At 38.5% G+C, this 16,350-nt stretch overlaps 1 protein-coding gene across 1 annotated transcript in view; it reads left to right on the top strand.

The window, feature by feature from the left end:
* The first annotated feature begins 1,963 nt into the window (after positions 1–1,963).
* The window catches only part of LOC126248310 (target of rapamycin complex 2 subunit MAPKAP1), a 114,531-nt gene continuing 100,144 nt past the window's right edge, over positions 1,964–16,350 (top strand). The window contains exon 1 of the mRNA XM_049949183.1: positions 1,964–2,615. Within this exon, the coding sequence (XP_049805140.1) occupies positions 2,543–2,615 (73 nt within the window). The 5' untranslated portion in view covers positions 1,964–2,542. The remainder of the gene's footprint in view (positions 2,616–16,350) is intronic.

Genomic DNA, 16,350 nt, shown 5'->3' with positions numbered 1-16,350 from the left:
TCAGCTTCTGAGGTGGCTGCCTCGGCCGCGCAGGCGTTCCGATCCGCTGGCTTGTGTATCGCGAATTCGAATGGGTCAGCCTCTCGAGACGCCCATGAATAAATTTTAATATGTTGTAAATGTAAAACTGAACAATATGTCACTGAATAAAAGCAAATTTGAGAGACAAAGTCAGCCGGCCGCTGTGGCCGAACGGTTCTAGGCTCTTCAGTCTGGAACCGCCCGATCACGAAGGTCGTAGGTTCGAATCCTACCTTGGGCATGGATGTGTGTGATGTCCGTAGGTTAGTTAGGTTTAAGTAGTTCTAAGTTCTAGGGTACTGATGACCTCAGATGTTAAGTCAGTGCTCAGAGCCATTTGAACCTTGCATTTTTCTTGGGAATTATACCCAGCAGATGTCGAAAATGAGTGATTTATATACCACAACGTTTCGGGACTACATTATCCGATTATCAGGTGCTATAATCAAGGAAACATAAATGATTATATCGCAATACCACGCATACTGACACCCATATCTACATTGCCCTGTAGTATTACATAACTTAAAGGTATGTAATTAAAGTTTTTTAATACTTAGTCTGCAGCTCGTGGTCAAGTGGCTAACGTTGCTGTTTCTGGATTCACTGGGTCCTGGGTTCAATTCCCAGCTGGGTTGGGGATTTTTCTCTGCATGGGGACTGGGTGTTTGTGTTGTCCTCATCATTTCATCGTCATCATTTGTGGCAATGGCTTTAGTGGACTGTGAAAAAATTTGACTGTGTAAGAACTGGGACTTTCTACGGGCTTTGATGACCGCACAGTTGAGCGCCCAACAAATCAAACATCATCATCATCATTTGAAAACTTAATACAAATAGATTTACGTGGCCGATAGCTGTGGCAGAGCGGTTCTAGGCGCTTCAGTCTGGAACCGGGCGACCACTACGGTCGCAGGTTCGAATCCCGCCTCGGGCATGAATGTGTGTGATGTCCTTAGGTTGGTTAGGTTTAAGTAGTTCTAAGTTCTAGGGTACTGATGACCTAAAATGTTAAGTCCCATAGTACTCAGGCCGGCCTTCGTGGCCGAGCGGTTCTAGGCGCTTCAGTCTGGAACCGCGCGACCGCTACGGTCGCAGGTTCGAATCCTGCCTCGGGCATGGATGTGTGTGATGTCCTTAGGTTAGTTAGGTTTAAGTAGTTCTGAGTTCTAGGGGACTGATGACCTCAGATGTTAAGTCCCATAGTGCTCAGAGCCATTTGAACCATAGTACTCAGAGCCATTTGAACCATTTAGATTTACATGGTTGTCAGTATGTGTGATATTGCGTTGTAATGGCTTGTGTTTCTTTCTTTTTTTGCACTTGATAATGGGATAATGTAGTCCCGAAACATGTTGTGGTAAATAAATAAAACATTTTCAACAACTGGTGTGTAACATTCACAGTACTGATTCACGATAGAGTTGTGCTATGATTTCACAACAGGTAATCAAATTACGTAAATCTGAATGTCCGGAGAGACATCCATCCTCCCGAATATGAATGCCTTAACAACTGCTCTGCCTCATTCGATTGGTACCCATTGTACAATGTTCTTTTGACCACACACAATTTGCATTACACGGGTTAACTATATACTAGTCGATTTGCTGAAGTAAATGACCTTAACTGATTCTCATGGTCATGCTGCCTCCAAAATTGCTCCGGCGGTATATGTGATACGATTATCAAAAGAATTGCCATTAGGGAGATACCAAATTTCTGTGGTTGTCATCTAGACAATTTTATGTAATAATTATCACTGGTGCGTCTCAGTGGGCTTCACTTAATATTGACAATTTCTGGGTTTCACCCACACAAACAGACAATTAAATCCGCATGGGTTAAAATTTGATACTTCTCTAACGCCCCTGAAGAGATCAAGTATCACATTCGAAGTTCTGGTGTAGTTTTAGGAGATCTTTCCCATGCAGTCTTTGAATTACGAACCCAATATTCCTGCAAAACAGTTCACGTTCTCATTGCATCACACAATGTTACACAACTGACCTTTTCTTAGGAGCGTTCTCATTTTTATAAAGAATGCACGATATGGATTATCGTAGTTCGTATTTCGGTATCCTGTCGTGTGTTGCCCACTGCCGCGTGGTTTACCTGTTCTAGCGCTAGTGCGCTAGTTTCGTTATACGCAGTGACCAGCTACAAATAAGCATCGAGCCGCTTTTGTGACGAAAATAAAAGTGGGGCCTAATTACATCTTACACAGCTATCTAACATCCACGCTGTATTGACTAGAAATGTGATAGTTGCCGGATGTGTGCGCTCGTGTGTGGGGAAAGTGAAAGCAACGCAAAGAAAATGCGACATGACACGGAAAAGAAATATAGTATTGTGCTTGGGTGGTGCTGTATCGCTTTCAGCAGGGCTACATACATTCGAGTGATTTGTTTCAAATGAGTGAAACATCTGAAAAAATGACAGTTGGATGTGCTAAAGCTACGAAGCGGGTTATGCAGTACAGTGAAATAACTTAATATATAGTGTACGCGTTGCTCCAAGCATGGCTATTTACGATAATAAACACTGGCTACTGTCTCATATACGAAACTCCTTCATAATATCCGATGATACAGGTATGTAATCAGCAGCCTGTTTCTTTAGTATGAGTTCGCAATTATTGCGACAGAAAACGCAACGATTTTGCCCTCTAGCCTTTCGCTCCTGACTTTCGGGTACCGGCTTGGTTGTGAAATTGATATTGAAACTGACTTCCTCTAAGTATGTTAAAAGTGGAAATGTCAGAGTGTGCTATATCTGAACATTGATGGATAAAATTGACTCCAAACAAATGTCTGAAGTATATGAAATTGCGGATTGTGTGACAAGCAATATGCACTGCTGTCAAGTTGAAAAATTCATCTTTTAAAGACGGTTGTACTTAATAACTGAAGGGAATGATTCCAGTTCAATATCGTAATTATTTGTCATTCATGTACCTGAAAAAGCAGGAGGTCAGGCAGATGAGAACAAAAAAAAAAAAAAAAAAACACCATTGTATGTAGTTACCGGTTGGTTTGCTGTGATGGGTTTACACAGTTGTATATGTCATACTACTTCAAAGTGTTTTTGTGTAAATTAGTAAAAGAACACACAGTAGATATGACTTCATAGGTAGAGCGACTGTAATTTCAGTAAGAAGAAACTATGGGGAAGGGCAGTAATTTTGACTGATTCTTGAAGACAATTATATGTTAATGTTGAAATAGAAACCTTTATATTTGATTGTTGTTATCCATCCTTGGGCAATATAAATCGGGTGTGTGAGTAAAGTATGTACACCTAGTTTAAATACATAAAAATACATTGATACAAATTTTATTTTGTTGTGTAGATAATTTACCAAAGCAAATATTCGTCTAGGTAGGTAACATATGATTTTGGCTAATCCTCAACAGTAATTTAAGATCTTTTTCAATAAATAGTATTTTCCACAAGTACACTGCTCAAAAGTATACATATACAACGTGTACATATGATATAGATATGCATCAGTGGCCCTGTATACATAAAATATTTCTTGAGTAGTATTAAATTTTGTATAGTTCCTATTACTATTGTTCTCTGTGGCAGCTCTTGGCCATAACAATTTATTGTCTAAATAATTTGCATGTCATTTTATAATAGCCCTCATTTGATAAATAATTCCTAAAGGCATGCAGTTTATTTTTGTCTTTGGCCTGTTGTAGAAGGTTGTCATAAATTTATTCCACTGTATAAACTATTTTGGGTTTTAACTTTTTTTTTTTTTTTTTTTTTTCATTTTTCATTTGAACACGGTGACTAAGTGTTCCCACATTCATGTACTTGCTTGTTTGATGGGTACTGGTTATTGTTTTTACTTACATAGGGTTCTGATTTATAAATATGAAACTGTGAGGATTCCCAAAATAATGAACAAGTCAGTGCAGTGAACTCTCCTCATTTTTGTTTTGAATCCCCATAACTGTTTTTACAATTTGGTTGAACCTGATTATCTAATGGAAAAGTGTGTGCATGGATTCAAATCCTGGTTGAGCACAGATTTTTTTCAGTGTGCCCTGAACCCAGCCTTCACCTTTCAATGATTAGAAGATTCACTAGGAACAACATGTGGTTTGGATTCCACATTAAACTGTAGGTCCTTTATCCCTTAGGATTACTGAGGTTGGTTAAGGACAGGTAACACTCCGAAGTGGCATTCAGTTGAAAGAATTGCATCAGGCCACTGAGTCACACACAATTATTATTATCGTAACTTGATGATTGATTGGATGTTCTGAGCATTTATTCCCCCACAAGATTATGCCATAAGTCTCTGCAGCATACTGAAAAATGCAAGGGGGGGGGGGGGGGAAATTCCAAAATGTAACTTTTACCAAATGGGCATCCGGGCTACTGCGTGACAGTGTCTTGTTGTCCCACCCCCCTCCGACCCCTGCAGACTTGCTTGTGGGGATGTGTTGATGGATTGCAGACTGATATGTAGCATAGCCCAAGGTGTGCATTAGAATGGAAAATGATAAAGTTTTTTGTGTGTGAATTTGAAATAAAGGTTACAGTAACAGACCTATAACATAGCCTGATGTATACATTTGCACCAGTTTAACGTACTTTTGGCTATAAAACTCCAAAATACATTTAGAAACCATATACTAAAATTCTGACAAGTCTCGGAACTAGTATTTTGATGCACATGGTGTACATATCTCCTACAGAAACCATGAAATCTTCAATATTTGGAGGGGGGGGGGGCAGGAGGTCTACCAGATAAGTCACTCTCATATGCAAAAAGTGGGTATACATTGTTCTTACACATGAGATGCTTCACACGGAATTTATTATTTGGAGTGTATCATACTGTTGCAATTTGCTTTTCCATTATTGTAATATATTCCTAGAAATTTTGATTTACATGCTATAACATCATCATTCTCTCTTTAATTGATATTCTTGGACATTGTGTTTATATAGAAATTAATGCCGTTTTTTAGAGTCAGCTTATTGTTGTGTGTCCACCTGCACATTTACATGAGTGAGTTTCCTAGGCCCTAGGCTTTAATATGTCCATTAACTTGTTGTTGATCAGAATATTACTGTGATCAGCAAATAGTGTTGTTTCTTTGTGCTTTACACTTAAAGTAAAATAGTTCAGGGTTACAACAGTCTTCTATAATGTGGTGCATTTTGCTTGAGAATTCTCGATCCATTGTACACTTACTTTTTGGGTGTATATGAAATCATTTACTTCTTACTCCCCTTATTCCAAATGTTTTCATTCTGTTTAATACCTCTTTGTGGTCTACTGTGTCAAAGGCTTTGTCGGAGCAAGGAAGACGCCAGTTACATGATCTCCTTTGCCCAGTGTCTCAAAAACATTCTAGAATTGAGATATTGATGATCCTACACTTTTCTTAGGCTTAAAACCAAACTTTTCTTTGCCTGGAAGATTGTACTTCTTTAAATAGCTAATGAGTATATTTTTCATCATAGTTTCCAATACTATGAAATATTATGTGAGTAATGAGATGGAAAATGATGTAATGAGATGGATCTAAGTTTCTATACATTTTCTGGGTCACCTTTCTTATTAAGAAACACAACTTTAGCATATTTTAGGAACTCTAGGAAGCAAACTGTGGTGAAAGATTCATTCCTAATGTGCGCCAAGGATTTGTTATAATATCTATACAGCTTAACAAGTGCACAAACACATTAGCTAAATCTGCTGATGTGTTATGTTTAGCTTACACACAACATTGCCAAGCCAAGTTCTTCCACGGTGAAGATGTGCAAAAACATTAAGTTAGCTGTGTAGTTTAGTGTTACTACAGGCTGTAGTTTGTCACACTTCCATAGTAGCTTAGTAATTATTGTGATGAAGGATTTGTTTACAAAGTTTTCAAGTTTATTTTGATAACACATTGTGCTTCCATTATGCTTAATTTGTATGTCTACATGTTTTGCTTTTAATTTGGGTTATTAAATTCTGCCTTCTGCAAAAAATAATGTATTTCTTTTTTCTGTTTACCCAAACATGTTTTGATACCCATGTGTCATCTGTGGATCTTGGTAACAACAATTTTGTGTTTTGGTTTATTGCATTTTGTGGTCCATCTAGTAATGTCCCGAGCTGCTCCCATTTTGTTTTCAGCATTTTGTATAGTTCTGTTGTTTACAGTCATTTTTGCAGTTATTAATAATTTCCTTTTTTTTATATATGTGAGAGAAGTTCAAGAAATTTGGATCTCAGTGGTTGTTTTTCGTGCTGTTGAAGTGCTTTGGCATTTAGGATTTTCTTATCTGTTTGGTCACCCAGATTTTGTGGTCCCGTGGAAATTAATACCGTACCTACTTTTGGGAAAACTTAGTCTGAATGAGAAGTTCTCATTTGTGTTGGTTTCTAAAATCAAACCTTCCCACATTTAATTGAATAAATGTTTAGCATACTCAAACCTTTTTTGTCTCGGAGAAAATACTTCCATATGTTAGCCATTTAGTTGCATTTCCTCCTGGTAGTTACGGCTGATAAGCTGCCTCGAGTGGTGAGACAGACACAGGTTATGTATAACTGCATTGCAACTTTCCTTCTCTAGCCTACATCAGTTAATATATGGTCAGTGATTAATGCAGTGCATTTGGTTATCTGTGGGGTGGTGTAAATCATTCGATAACAGTCTAGGATATTGAAGAAAGTGTTCCAAAATCAGCTGGATTTGTTGTGTTAATGTCTCCAAGAACAACAATTTTGCCCTTTCAATTAGAAATTATGTCCAGGCTCTAGATTAATTTACCAATGAAATTACTGATATCAACACTAAGACTACAATAAATATGTATTATTGTTAATATTTTTCTGAGATCTGCAGCTGGTATCTCATATTTTTCACTTAATGAAATTACGAGAACTAAGAATTCATGTGACACCATGTAGAAGAAACATTTCTTACCTAACTGTAATATCATGTTATTGCAGTATATTTGTGAGAAAGAAGGATAAGGCAGTTACAAAGTTTCACATTACACTGCTCTTATCAGATCCAAAGTAACTGTCTCCTTTGTAGTGGTAGAGGACCATCTTTCACTGTCATCTTAGCAAGAAATAAGTCACCATACTCTCTCTCTCTCTCTCTCTCTCTCTCTACCGAGCGAGGTGGCGTAGTGGTTAAACACTGGACTCGCATTCGGGAGGACGACGGTTCAATCCCGCGTCCGGCCATCCTGATTTAGGTTTTCCGTGATTTCCCTAAATCGCTCCAGGCAAATGCCGGGATGGTTCCTTTGAAAGGGCACGGCCGACTTCCTTCCCAGTCCTTCCCTAATCCGATGAGACCGATGACCTCGCTGTCTGGTCTCCTGCCCAAAAAACAACAACAATCTCTCTCTCTCAGTGTAAAGTTGTTTTTTTAAATCTAGTTTAATATATGTGGACTCAAATCCATTTACACCTTATGTCAATAATTAATGAATTACTCGTCATTTTAGGATACTTATCAGAAACTAACTCTTGCGTCATATCTGGATAAAATAGCAACTCTTCCCATGTGCCTTGAAAATGAAACTTGAATGATTAATTTTGCTAACTGCTTTTATAAATTCCACAGACAATACATGGCTTGATATTTTGTATTCTGCAGCAAATGGAAATGGTAGGCCAAATTATTATAATGGCACGGGGATAAGCAGACACTGCAGCTATGTTATAGGTGCCCTAGTTTCTTTGCCAACATAATTTCACTTCTGTTCACACATAAAATGTGTAATTTTTTTTTTCCAAAGTAGGAGACATATTTAGGTAACTAGGAAAAATGTTATAAGCACATTTCGTTATTTCACATCTGATAGCTTAAAATTTCATGTTAATTGAATCTTCTGTTGTTATTTGGTACAACCATTATAAATAAAAAGCACAAAACATGGATGTTCTATAGGATTTGACTTTTCCCTTACAGACAACAACAATAATGGAGGATACAGTACTCCTGGACATGGTAGCATTTACTTCATTTTTGCATCTCACTTTCCATGTATACTATCTTTTTCAGTAACCATGTGTTGTCTGGTGATAGAATTGCAAGCTAAAAACTAGCTATATAAATAAATACTGTAGAACATCCAAATTTATGCTTATTTGTAAAAATTAATGTTTTATTACAAACTGTCAATATTTCTTAGTTAGAAAACCAAAATTTAGTATTTTCTTAGTTTTATATGGTTTAAAAATGTAGTAGACCTGAAGTAATATTTAATGACATTACAATCCACTAAATAACAAAACATTCGCGACAGATTAAAATTGTGTATTGGATTGTGGCTTGAATCAGGACCCTGGCAAGTTGTGGGCTAAGGGCAGTTTTCTTCCTGACTAACCTATCCAGACATGATGCACAATCTGCTAGTTCTACCTCTACTTTCCTCTTGTTACCAAATTTTAAGGAATCTCGCATCCACATGTTGTTGTACTATCCCTCCCAGGGTTAACCACAGAGCACTATTGTTGTTGTGGTCTTCAGTCCTGAGACTGGTTTGAGGCCGCTCTCCATGCTAATCTATCCTGTGCAAGCTCCTTCATCTCCCAGTACCTACTGCGACCTACATCCTTCTGAATCTGGTTGGTGTATTCATCTCTTGGTCCCCCTCTACGATTTTTACCCTCCACGCTGCTCTCCAATGCTAAATTTGTGATCCCTTGATGCCTCAGAACATGTCCTACCAACTTATCCCTTCTTCTAGTCAAGTTGTGCCACAAAAACCTCTTCTCCCCAATCCTATTCAATACCTCCTCATTATTTAAGTGATCTACCCACCTAATCTTCAACATTCTTCTGTAGCACCACATTTCAAAAGCTTCTATTCTCTTCTTGTCCAAACTATTTATTGTCCATGTTTCACTTCCGTACATGGCTACACTCCATACAAATACTTTCAGAAACGACTTCCTGACACTTAAATCTATACTCGATGTTAACAAATTTCTCTTCTTCAGAAACGCTTTCCTCGGCATTGCCAGTCTACATTTTACATCCTCTCTACTTCTACCATCATCAGTTATTTTGCTCCCCAAATTGCAAAACTCCTTTACTACTTTAAGTGTCCCATTTCCTAATCTAATTCCCTCAGCATTACCTGACCTATTCGACTACATTCCATTATCCTCGTTTTGCTTTTGTTGATGTTCATCTTATATCCTCCTTTCAAGACACTGTCCATTCCATTCAACTGCTCTTCCAAGTCCTTTGCTGTCTCTCACAGAATTACAATGTCATCGGCGAACCTCGAAGTTTTTATTTCTTCTCCCTGGATTTTAATACCTACTCCAAACTTTTCTTTTGTTTCCTTTACTGCTTGCTCAATATACAGATTGAATAACATCGGGGAGAGGCTACAACCCTGTCTCACTCCCTTCCCAACCACTGCTTCCCTTTCATGCCCCTCGACTCTTATAACTGCCATCTGGTTTCTGTACAAATTGTAAATAGCTTTTCGCTCCCTGTATTTGACCCCTGCCACCTTGATAATTTGAAAGAGAGTATTCCAGTCAACATTGTCAAATGCTTTCTCTAAGTCTACAAATGCCAGAAATGTAGGTTTGCCTTTCCTTAATCTAGCTTCTAAGATAAGTCGTAGGGTCAGTATTGCCTCACCTGTTCCAACATTTCTGCGGAGGCCAAACTGATCTTCGCCGAGGTCGGCTTCTACCAGTTTTTCCATTTGTCTGTAAAGAATTCGCGTTAGTATGTTGCAGCTGTGACCTATTAAACTGATAGTTCGGTAATTTTCACATCTGTCAACACCTGCTTTCTTTTGGATTGGAATTATTATATTCTTCTTGAAGTCTGAGGGTATTTCGCCTGTCTCATACATCTTGCTCCCCAGATGGTAGAGTTTTGTCATGACTGGCTCTCCCAAAGCCGTCAGTAGTTCTAATGGAATGTTGTCTACTCCCGGGGCCTTGTTTCGACTCAGGTCTTTCAGTGCTAGCTACATATGCTATTAGGGTTATTGCAAATTTTTGTGATAAGAATCTCAGTAAATTAGCTTACTATGTCTACTTTCATTCACTGCTTTCGTATGGCATCATATTCTGGGGTAATTCATCGTTGAGTAGAAAAGTGTTCATTGCTCAAAAACGTGTAATCAGAATAATTGCTGGAGCCCACCCACAGTCATCCTGCAGACATGTATTTAAGGATCTAGGGATCCTCACAGTATATGTATTCACTTATGAAATTTGTTGTTAATAATCCAACCCAGTTCAAAAGTAATAGCAGTGTGCATAGCTATAACACCAGGAGAAAGGATGATCTTCACTATGCAGGGCTAAATCTGACTTTGGCACAGAAAGGGGTAAATTATGCTGCCACAAAAGTATTTGGTCACCTACCAAACAGCATCAAAAGCCTGACAGATAGCCAACTAACATTTAAAAATAAATTAAAAGAATTTCTAGATGACAACTCCTTCTACTCATTGGCTGAATTTTTAGATATAAATTAAGGGGAAAAAAACTTAAACATTAGTGTTATGCAATATTTTGTGTAATGTAATATCTTGTACAGACATCTTTTATTAACGTGACACGTTCCACATCATTAGGAAGTGTCGTATTCATGATCTATGGAACAAGTATTAATCTAATCTAATCTAATCCAGATGGAGCTAGAAACGAGTGATGCCAGTGGTTAATAACCTGTGGCTATGATGTGTAAACAAAACTGCGTGAGCTTAGTAAGAGACTACTGGGAATATGAGAATTGTTTATGTAGAGAAAAAACTGATAACATTTTATGATTTTACAAATGTACTTAAAATTCAGGTTGTATAACAAATGTTTCAGTCTAATATATAATGCAATTTGTTTTCTGTCAAACCTACATATTATGATGAACATTGACTTCATACAGAGAGGAATTTCTCAGTCTTAAACAGCCACCAAACCAAACGTAATCAGCTGAGAGGTGGCTTCAAGGGAAAATGTACTGCTGCTGGAATGCAGTCAACCATAGTACCCTACACTGAAAGATGATTTAATTGTGCATTTTGTGATTCAATTAGCTACATGGGAAAGAATGAAGTAAACATTATGTTGTCCAGAGTGTTATCATGTAACAAATAGTTTGAGGCTGATGTGTGAATATTAATATTTTGCAGTATCTATGGAATTCTGAATGACAACTATCAAACTAATACCTCATTATGTAAGTGTACTTAAAATGAGTAATTTTGATTTGCGTATAGGAAATGTTACTTAAATGGTATTGTCTATTATGGCAGCCTCAAAATAAGTGAATTTGGAAGTTAGGTAGTGAAATGATTCCTTTGCAGAGGAATTTAGGATCATTGGAAGGTTGTTTAGTGTGAAGTAAAATGATTATATTTGTTGCTGTATTGGTGTGTTTTTGTATAACAGTATATTTCATATATAATGGTGTGGCATGGATATTATAAATATTAATTCAATTGTTCAGTTACTTAACTAGAAACACGAAGTGTAGTGGAATGCAATTTTTTTTTTTTTTTTTTGATTAGATTAGATTCCAATTGATCTGTAGTGAGGAGATCCTCCAGGATGTAATTCCAATTGATCCGTAGTGAGGAGGTCCTCCAGGATGTAGAACATGTCAGAAAAACAATAATACATGACAAATATTTACAACTGAAACAAATAAGCTAATGTGCCTTCCACAGGTCCCAAGTGGAATGATCGTCATTTTTTGTTTTGTTTTGTTTTGTAATGAACGCTATGTGAAAGAATCATTTTGCAAACACTCATTTACTAAGATCACATTAATGCACTGATTTTAAAATTTAAAAAAAAAAGTTTTTTATATAAGGTAATAAATATATAACTACTACAATACTTATTTACAATAAACACATTACTGCACTGAAATGGTGTAGAAGTTAGATTGTACTTTTGTTACACACACACACACACACACACACACACACACACACACACACACACACAAAAAAAATCAGTTCGTTCTACTGAGAAATTCATCAATGGAGTAGGAGGAGTTGACCATCAATAAATCCTTTAGGCTTCTCTTAAACTGAATTTCATTGGTTTTTATGGCTGCTGGCAAGTTATTGAAAATGTATGTTCCTGAATAATGCACACCTTTTTGTACGAGAGTAAGTGACTTTAAATCATTGTGAAGATTATTCTTATTTCTAGTACTGACTCCATGAATTGAGCTGTTGGTTAGGAAAAGTGATATATTTTTAATGACAAATTTCATTAAGGAATAAATATATTGGGAAGCAGTAGTTAGTATCCCTAGTTCCCTAAATAGGCTTCTAAATAGGCTTCTGCAGGATGTTCTTGAGTTCACACCACATACTGCACGTTTTTGTGCCCGGAAAACTTTAGCTTGGCCTGATAATCCCATATGACATTATGGAATGAAAGTAAGCATAGTATGCCAGCTTTTTCATTTTTATATCCGCTATGTCTGACACAATTCGCATTGCAAATAGAGATTTCTTAAGACGCTTCAACAGTTCTGTGGTGTGCTTCTCCCAGTTGAATTTATTATCAAGCTGTAATCCCAAGAATTTAACACTGTCCACTTCTTCTATCTGCTTGTCATCGTATGCTAGGCATATACTCGTGGGACACCCTTTGCAAGTTCTGAACTGCGTGTAGTGTCTTTTATCAAAGTTTAGTGACAAAGAATTGGCTAGGAACCAGTGATTAATGTCCACAAATATTTTATTAGCCGATCTTTCTAAGACTACACTTGACTTGCTGTTTATTGCAATGTTTGTATCATCAGCAAACAAAACAAGCTTGGCATCTAGTAATGTTACTGATGAAAGGTCATTGATATACACAAGAAAAAGTAAGGACCCTAAGATGGAACCTTGTGGGACCCCACATGTAATTAGTTCCCAGTTGGATGATGCCTGATAGCTTAATACATGTCTCTTTCCTAATAACACCTTTGTTTCCTGCCAGATATATAAGATTTGAATCATTTTGCAGTATTTCCTGTTACACCATAATATTCTAATTTACTTAAAAGGATATTGTGGTTTACACAGTCAAATACCTTTGACAGATCACAAAATATACCAGTTGCCTGTAGTTTTTTGTCTAATGAATTAAGTACATTTTCACTGTAAGTGTAGATAGCCTTCTCAATATCAGAACCCTTTAGAAATCTAGACTGCAACTTTGGCAGTATGTCATTTGTGATAAGATGGCTATAAAGCCGATTGTACATTACCTTTTCTAAAATTTTTGAGAATGCTTTCAAAAGTGAAATTGGACAGAAATTTAATGCTATTTTTTTATCTCCCTTCTTAAACAGTTGCTTAATTTTAGCATATTTCAACCATTCAGGAAATATTCCACTGATAAATGACTGGTTACACAAATAGCTTAATACACTACTGGAAATTGAAATAAGAACACCGTGAATTCATTGTCCCAGGAAGGGGAAACTTTATTGACACATTCCTGGGGTCAGATACATCACATGATCACACTGACAGAACCACAGGCACATAGACACAGGCAACAGAGCATGCACAATGTCGGCACTAGTACAGTGTATATCCACCTTTCGCAGCAATGCAGGCTGCTATTCTCCCATGGAGACGATCGTAGAGATGCTGGATGTAGTCCTGTGGAACGGCTTGCCATGCCATTTCCACCTGGCGCCTCAGTTGGACCAGCGTTCGTGCTGGACGTGCAGACCGCGTGAGACGACGCTTCATCCAGTCCCAAACATGCTCAATGGGGGACAGATCCGGAGATCTTGCTGGCCAGGGTAGTTGACTTACACCTTCTAGAGCACGTTGGGTGGCACGGGATACATGCGGACGTGCATTGTCCTGTTGGAACAGCAAGTTCCCTTGCCGGTCTAGGAATGGTAGAACGATGGGTTCGATGACGGTTTAGATGTACCGTGCACTATTCAGTGTCCCCTCGACGATCAACAGTGGTGTACGGCCAGTGTAGGAGATCGCTCCCCACACCATGATGCCGGGTGTTGGCCCTGTGTGCCTCGGTCGTATGCAGTCCTGATTGTGGCGCTCACCTGCACGGCGCCAAACACGCATACGACCATCATTGGCACCAAGGCAGAAGCGACTCTCATCGCTGAAGACGACACGTCTCCATTCGTCCCTCCATTCACGCCTGTCGCGACACCACTGGAGGCGGGCTGCACGATGTTGGGGCGTGAGCGGAAGACGGCCTAACGGTGTGCGGGACCGTAGCCCAGCTTCATGGAGACGGTTGCGAATGGTCCTCGCCGATACCCCAGGAGCAACAGTGTCCCTAATTTGCTGGGAAGTGGCGGTGCGGTCCCCTACGGCACTGCGTAGGATCCTACGGTCTTGGCGTGCATCCGTGCGTCGCTGCGGTCCGGTCCCAGGTTGACGGGCACGTGCACCTTCCGCCGACCACTGGCGACAACATCGATGTACTGTGGAGACCTCACGCCCCACGTGTTGAGCAATTCGGCGGTACGTCCACCCGGCCTCCCGCATGCCCACTATACGCCCTCGCTCAAAGTCCGTCAACTGCACATACGGTTCACGTCCACGCTGTCGCGGCATGCTACCAGTGTTAAAGACTGCGATGGAGCTCCGTATGCCACGGCAAACTGGCTGACACTGACGGCGGCGGTGCACAAATGCTACGCAGCTAGCGCCATTCGACGGCCAACACTGCGGTTCCTGGTGTGTCCGCTGTGCCGTGCGTGTGATCATTGCTTGTACAGCCCTCTCGCAGTGTCCGGAGCAAGTATGGTGGGTCTGACACACCGGTGTCAATGTGTTCTTTTTTCCATTTCCAGGAGTGTATGTTACTTAACTCGGGATCACATTCTTTAATTAACTTTGTTGATATTTCCTCATACCCACTAGATGGTTTTGATTTTAAAGATTTTATGATGGACATTACTTCTGCTGGAGTAGTGAGGGTCAAATTCATATTATGGAAGTTGCTTGCAATGTCTGGTCTGAGGTATTCCATAGCAGCATCTACAGAACCTGAGAACCCCATCTTTTCAGTGACAGTTATAAAATGTTCTGCAACACTATACACATCTGTCACCAATGTATCATTTACTCTTAATGCTGTTTGTCCCTCTTCATGTCTGGTTCTACTGTCTCCTCCTTCACTATATCCCATATTGTCTTTATTTTGTTATCTGATATGACTATCTTTTCCTTGTAATATATTTACTTTTATGTCCATATTACAGTCTTCATTATTTTGCAGTATTTCTTGTAATGTGCTGTAGCATCAACATCAGAACTGTTTCGGGTTGACAGATACAGTTTTCTTTTTGTTTTACAAGATACCCTTATTCCTGGAGTAATCCATGGCTTCTTTGTAGACTTTGCTCTAACCTTGGTAAGTTTTGGGGGAAAATAGTGTTCGAATAAGGTAAGCACTTTATTAGCAAAAGTGTTACATTTTTCTTTCATGCCATGAGCACTGTAAACATCAGTCCAGTGAATGCCTCTGAGGAGTGTCCTAAAATAATCAATAATCTCTTGAGCTCAGATTTAACAGATTTTATATACTCTTCAGTATTAACATTTAACAGAAGGAACTGCATGTCATGGTATGAGAGTTCATTGACTATTGGTTTTGTAATATAATTTTATTTCATTGGACTTTCCTATAAAGATATTATTGTTTGTGAGCAATTGGCTACCCTAGTGGGAAACTTTACAGTGGGAATTAAGTTGAATGATAGTGTTACTCACGCAAATAAGTTCTTATTGGAGAGTCTTTAAGGAAATCTACATTGAAGTCACCAGCAACCACTATTTCTTTGTTTTTGGTTGTTAAATGGGCCAGTACAGCTTCAAGGTGGTTTATGAACAGATTAAAGTTACCTGCAGGTGTTTGATATACACTTAATATTATGAAGGATTTTTTGTGAAATTCTATTTCTGTTACACATGCTTCCATATGATGTTCTACGCAAAATTTATGAATGTCTATGTTCTTAAATTTATGACAGTTCCTGTTGAATGTGGCAACTCCTCCTTTCTCCATTTCTGATCTACAAAAGTGAGATGCTAACCTAAACCCTGTAACACTTAAAAGTTCTATACCAGTGGCCATATGATGTTCAGAGAGGCATATAATTTCAGCTGGGTTTGAAGACTCTAATTCATGTATGCAGATAATTAATTCATTAATTTTATTTCTCAGTCCTCGAATATTCTGGTGCAATAAAGATAGCTGACATTTCACGTTGACTGAGTTAAAATTGGGTAAAGTTGAAAATTCTGCTGATTGTTGAAAATTCTTAACCAATAGCTGTTTATGCTGATGTGATAAGTTGGAATTATGTT

The sequence above is a fragment of the Schistocerca nitens genome, chromosome 3, assembly GCF_023898315.1.
Source record: "Schistocerca nitens isolate TAMUIC-IGC-003100 chromosome 3, iqSchNite1.1, whole genome shotgun sequence".
In the NCBI taxonomy this organism is placed as follows: domain Eukaryota; kingdom Metazoa; phylum Arthropoda; class Insecta; order Orthoptera; family Acrididae; genus Schistocerca; species Schistocerca nitens.
This window is presented reverse-complemented; position numbering and strand designations above follow the sequence as displayed.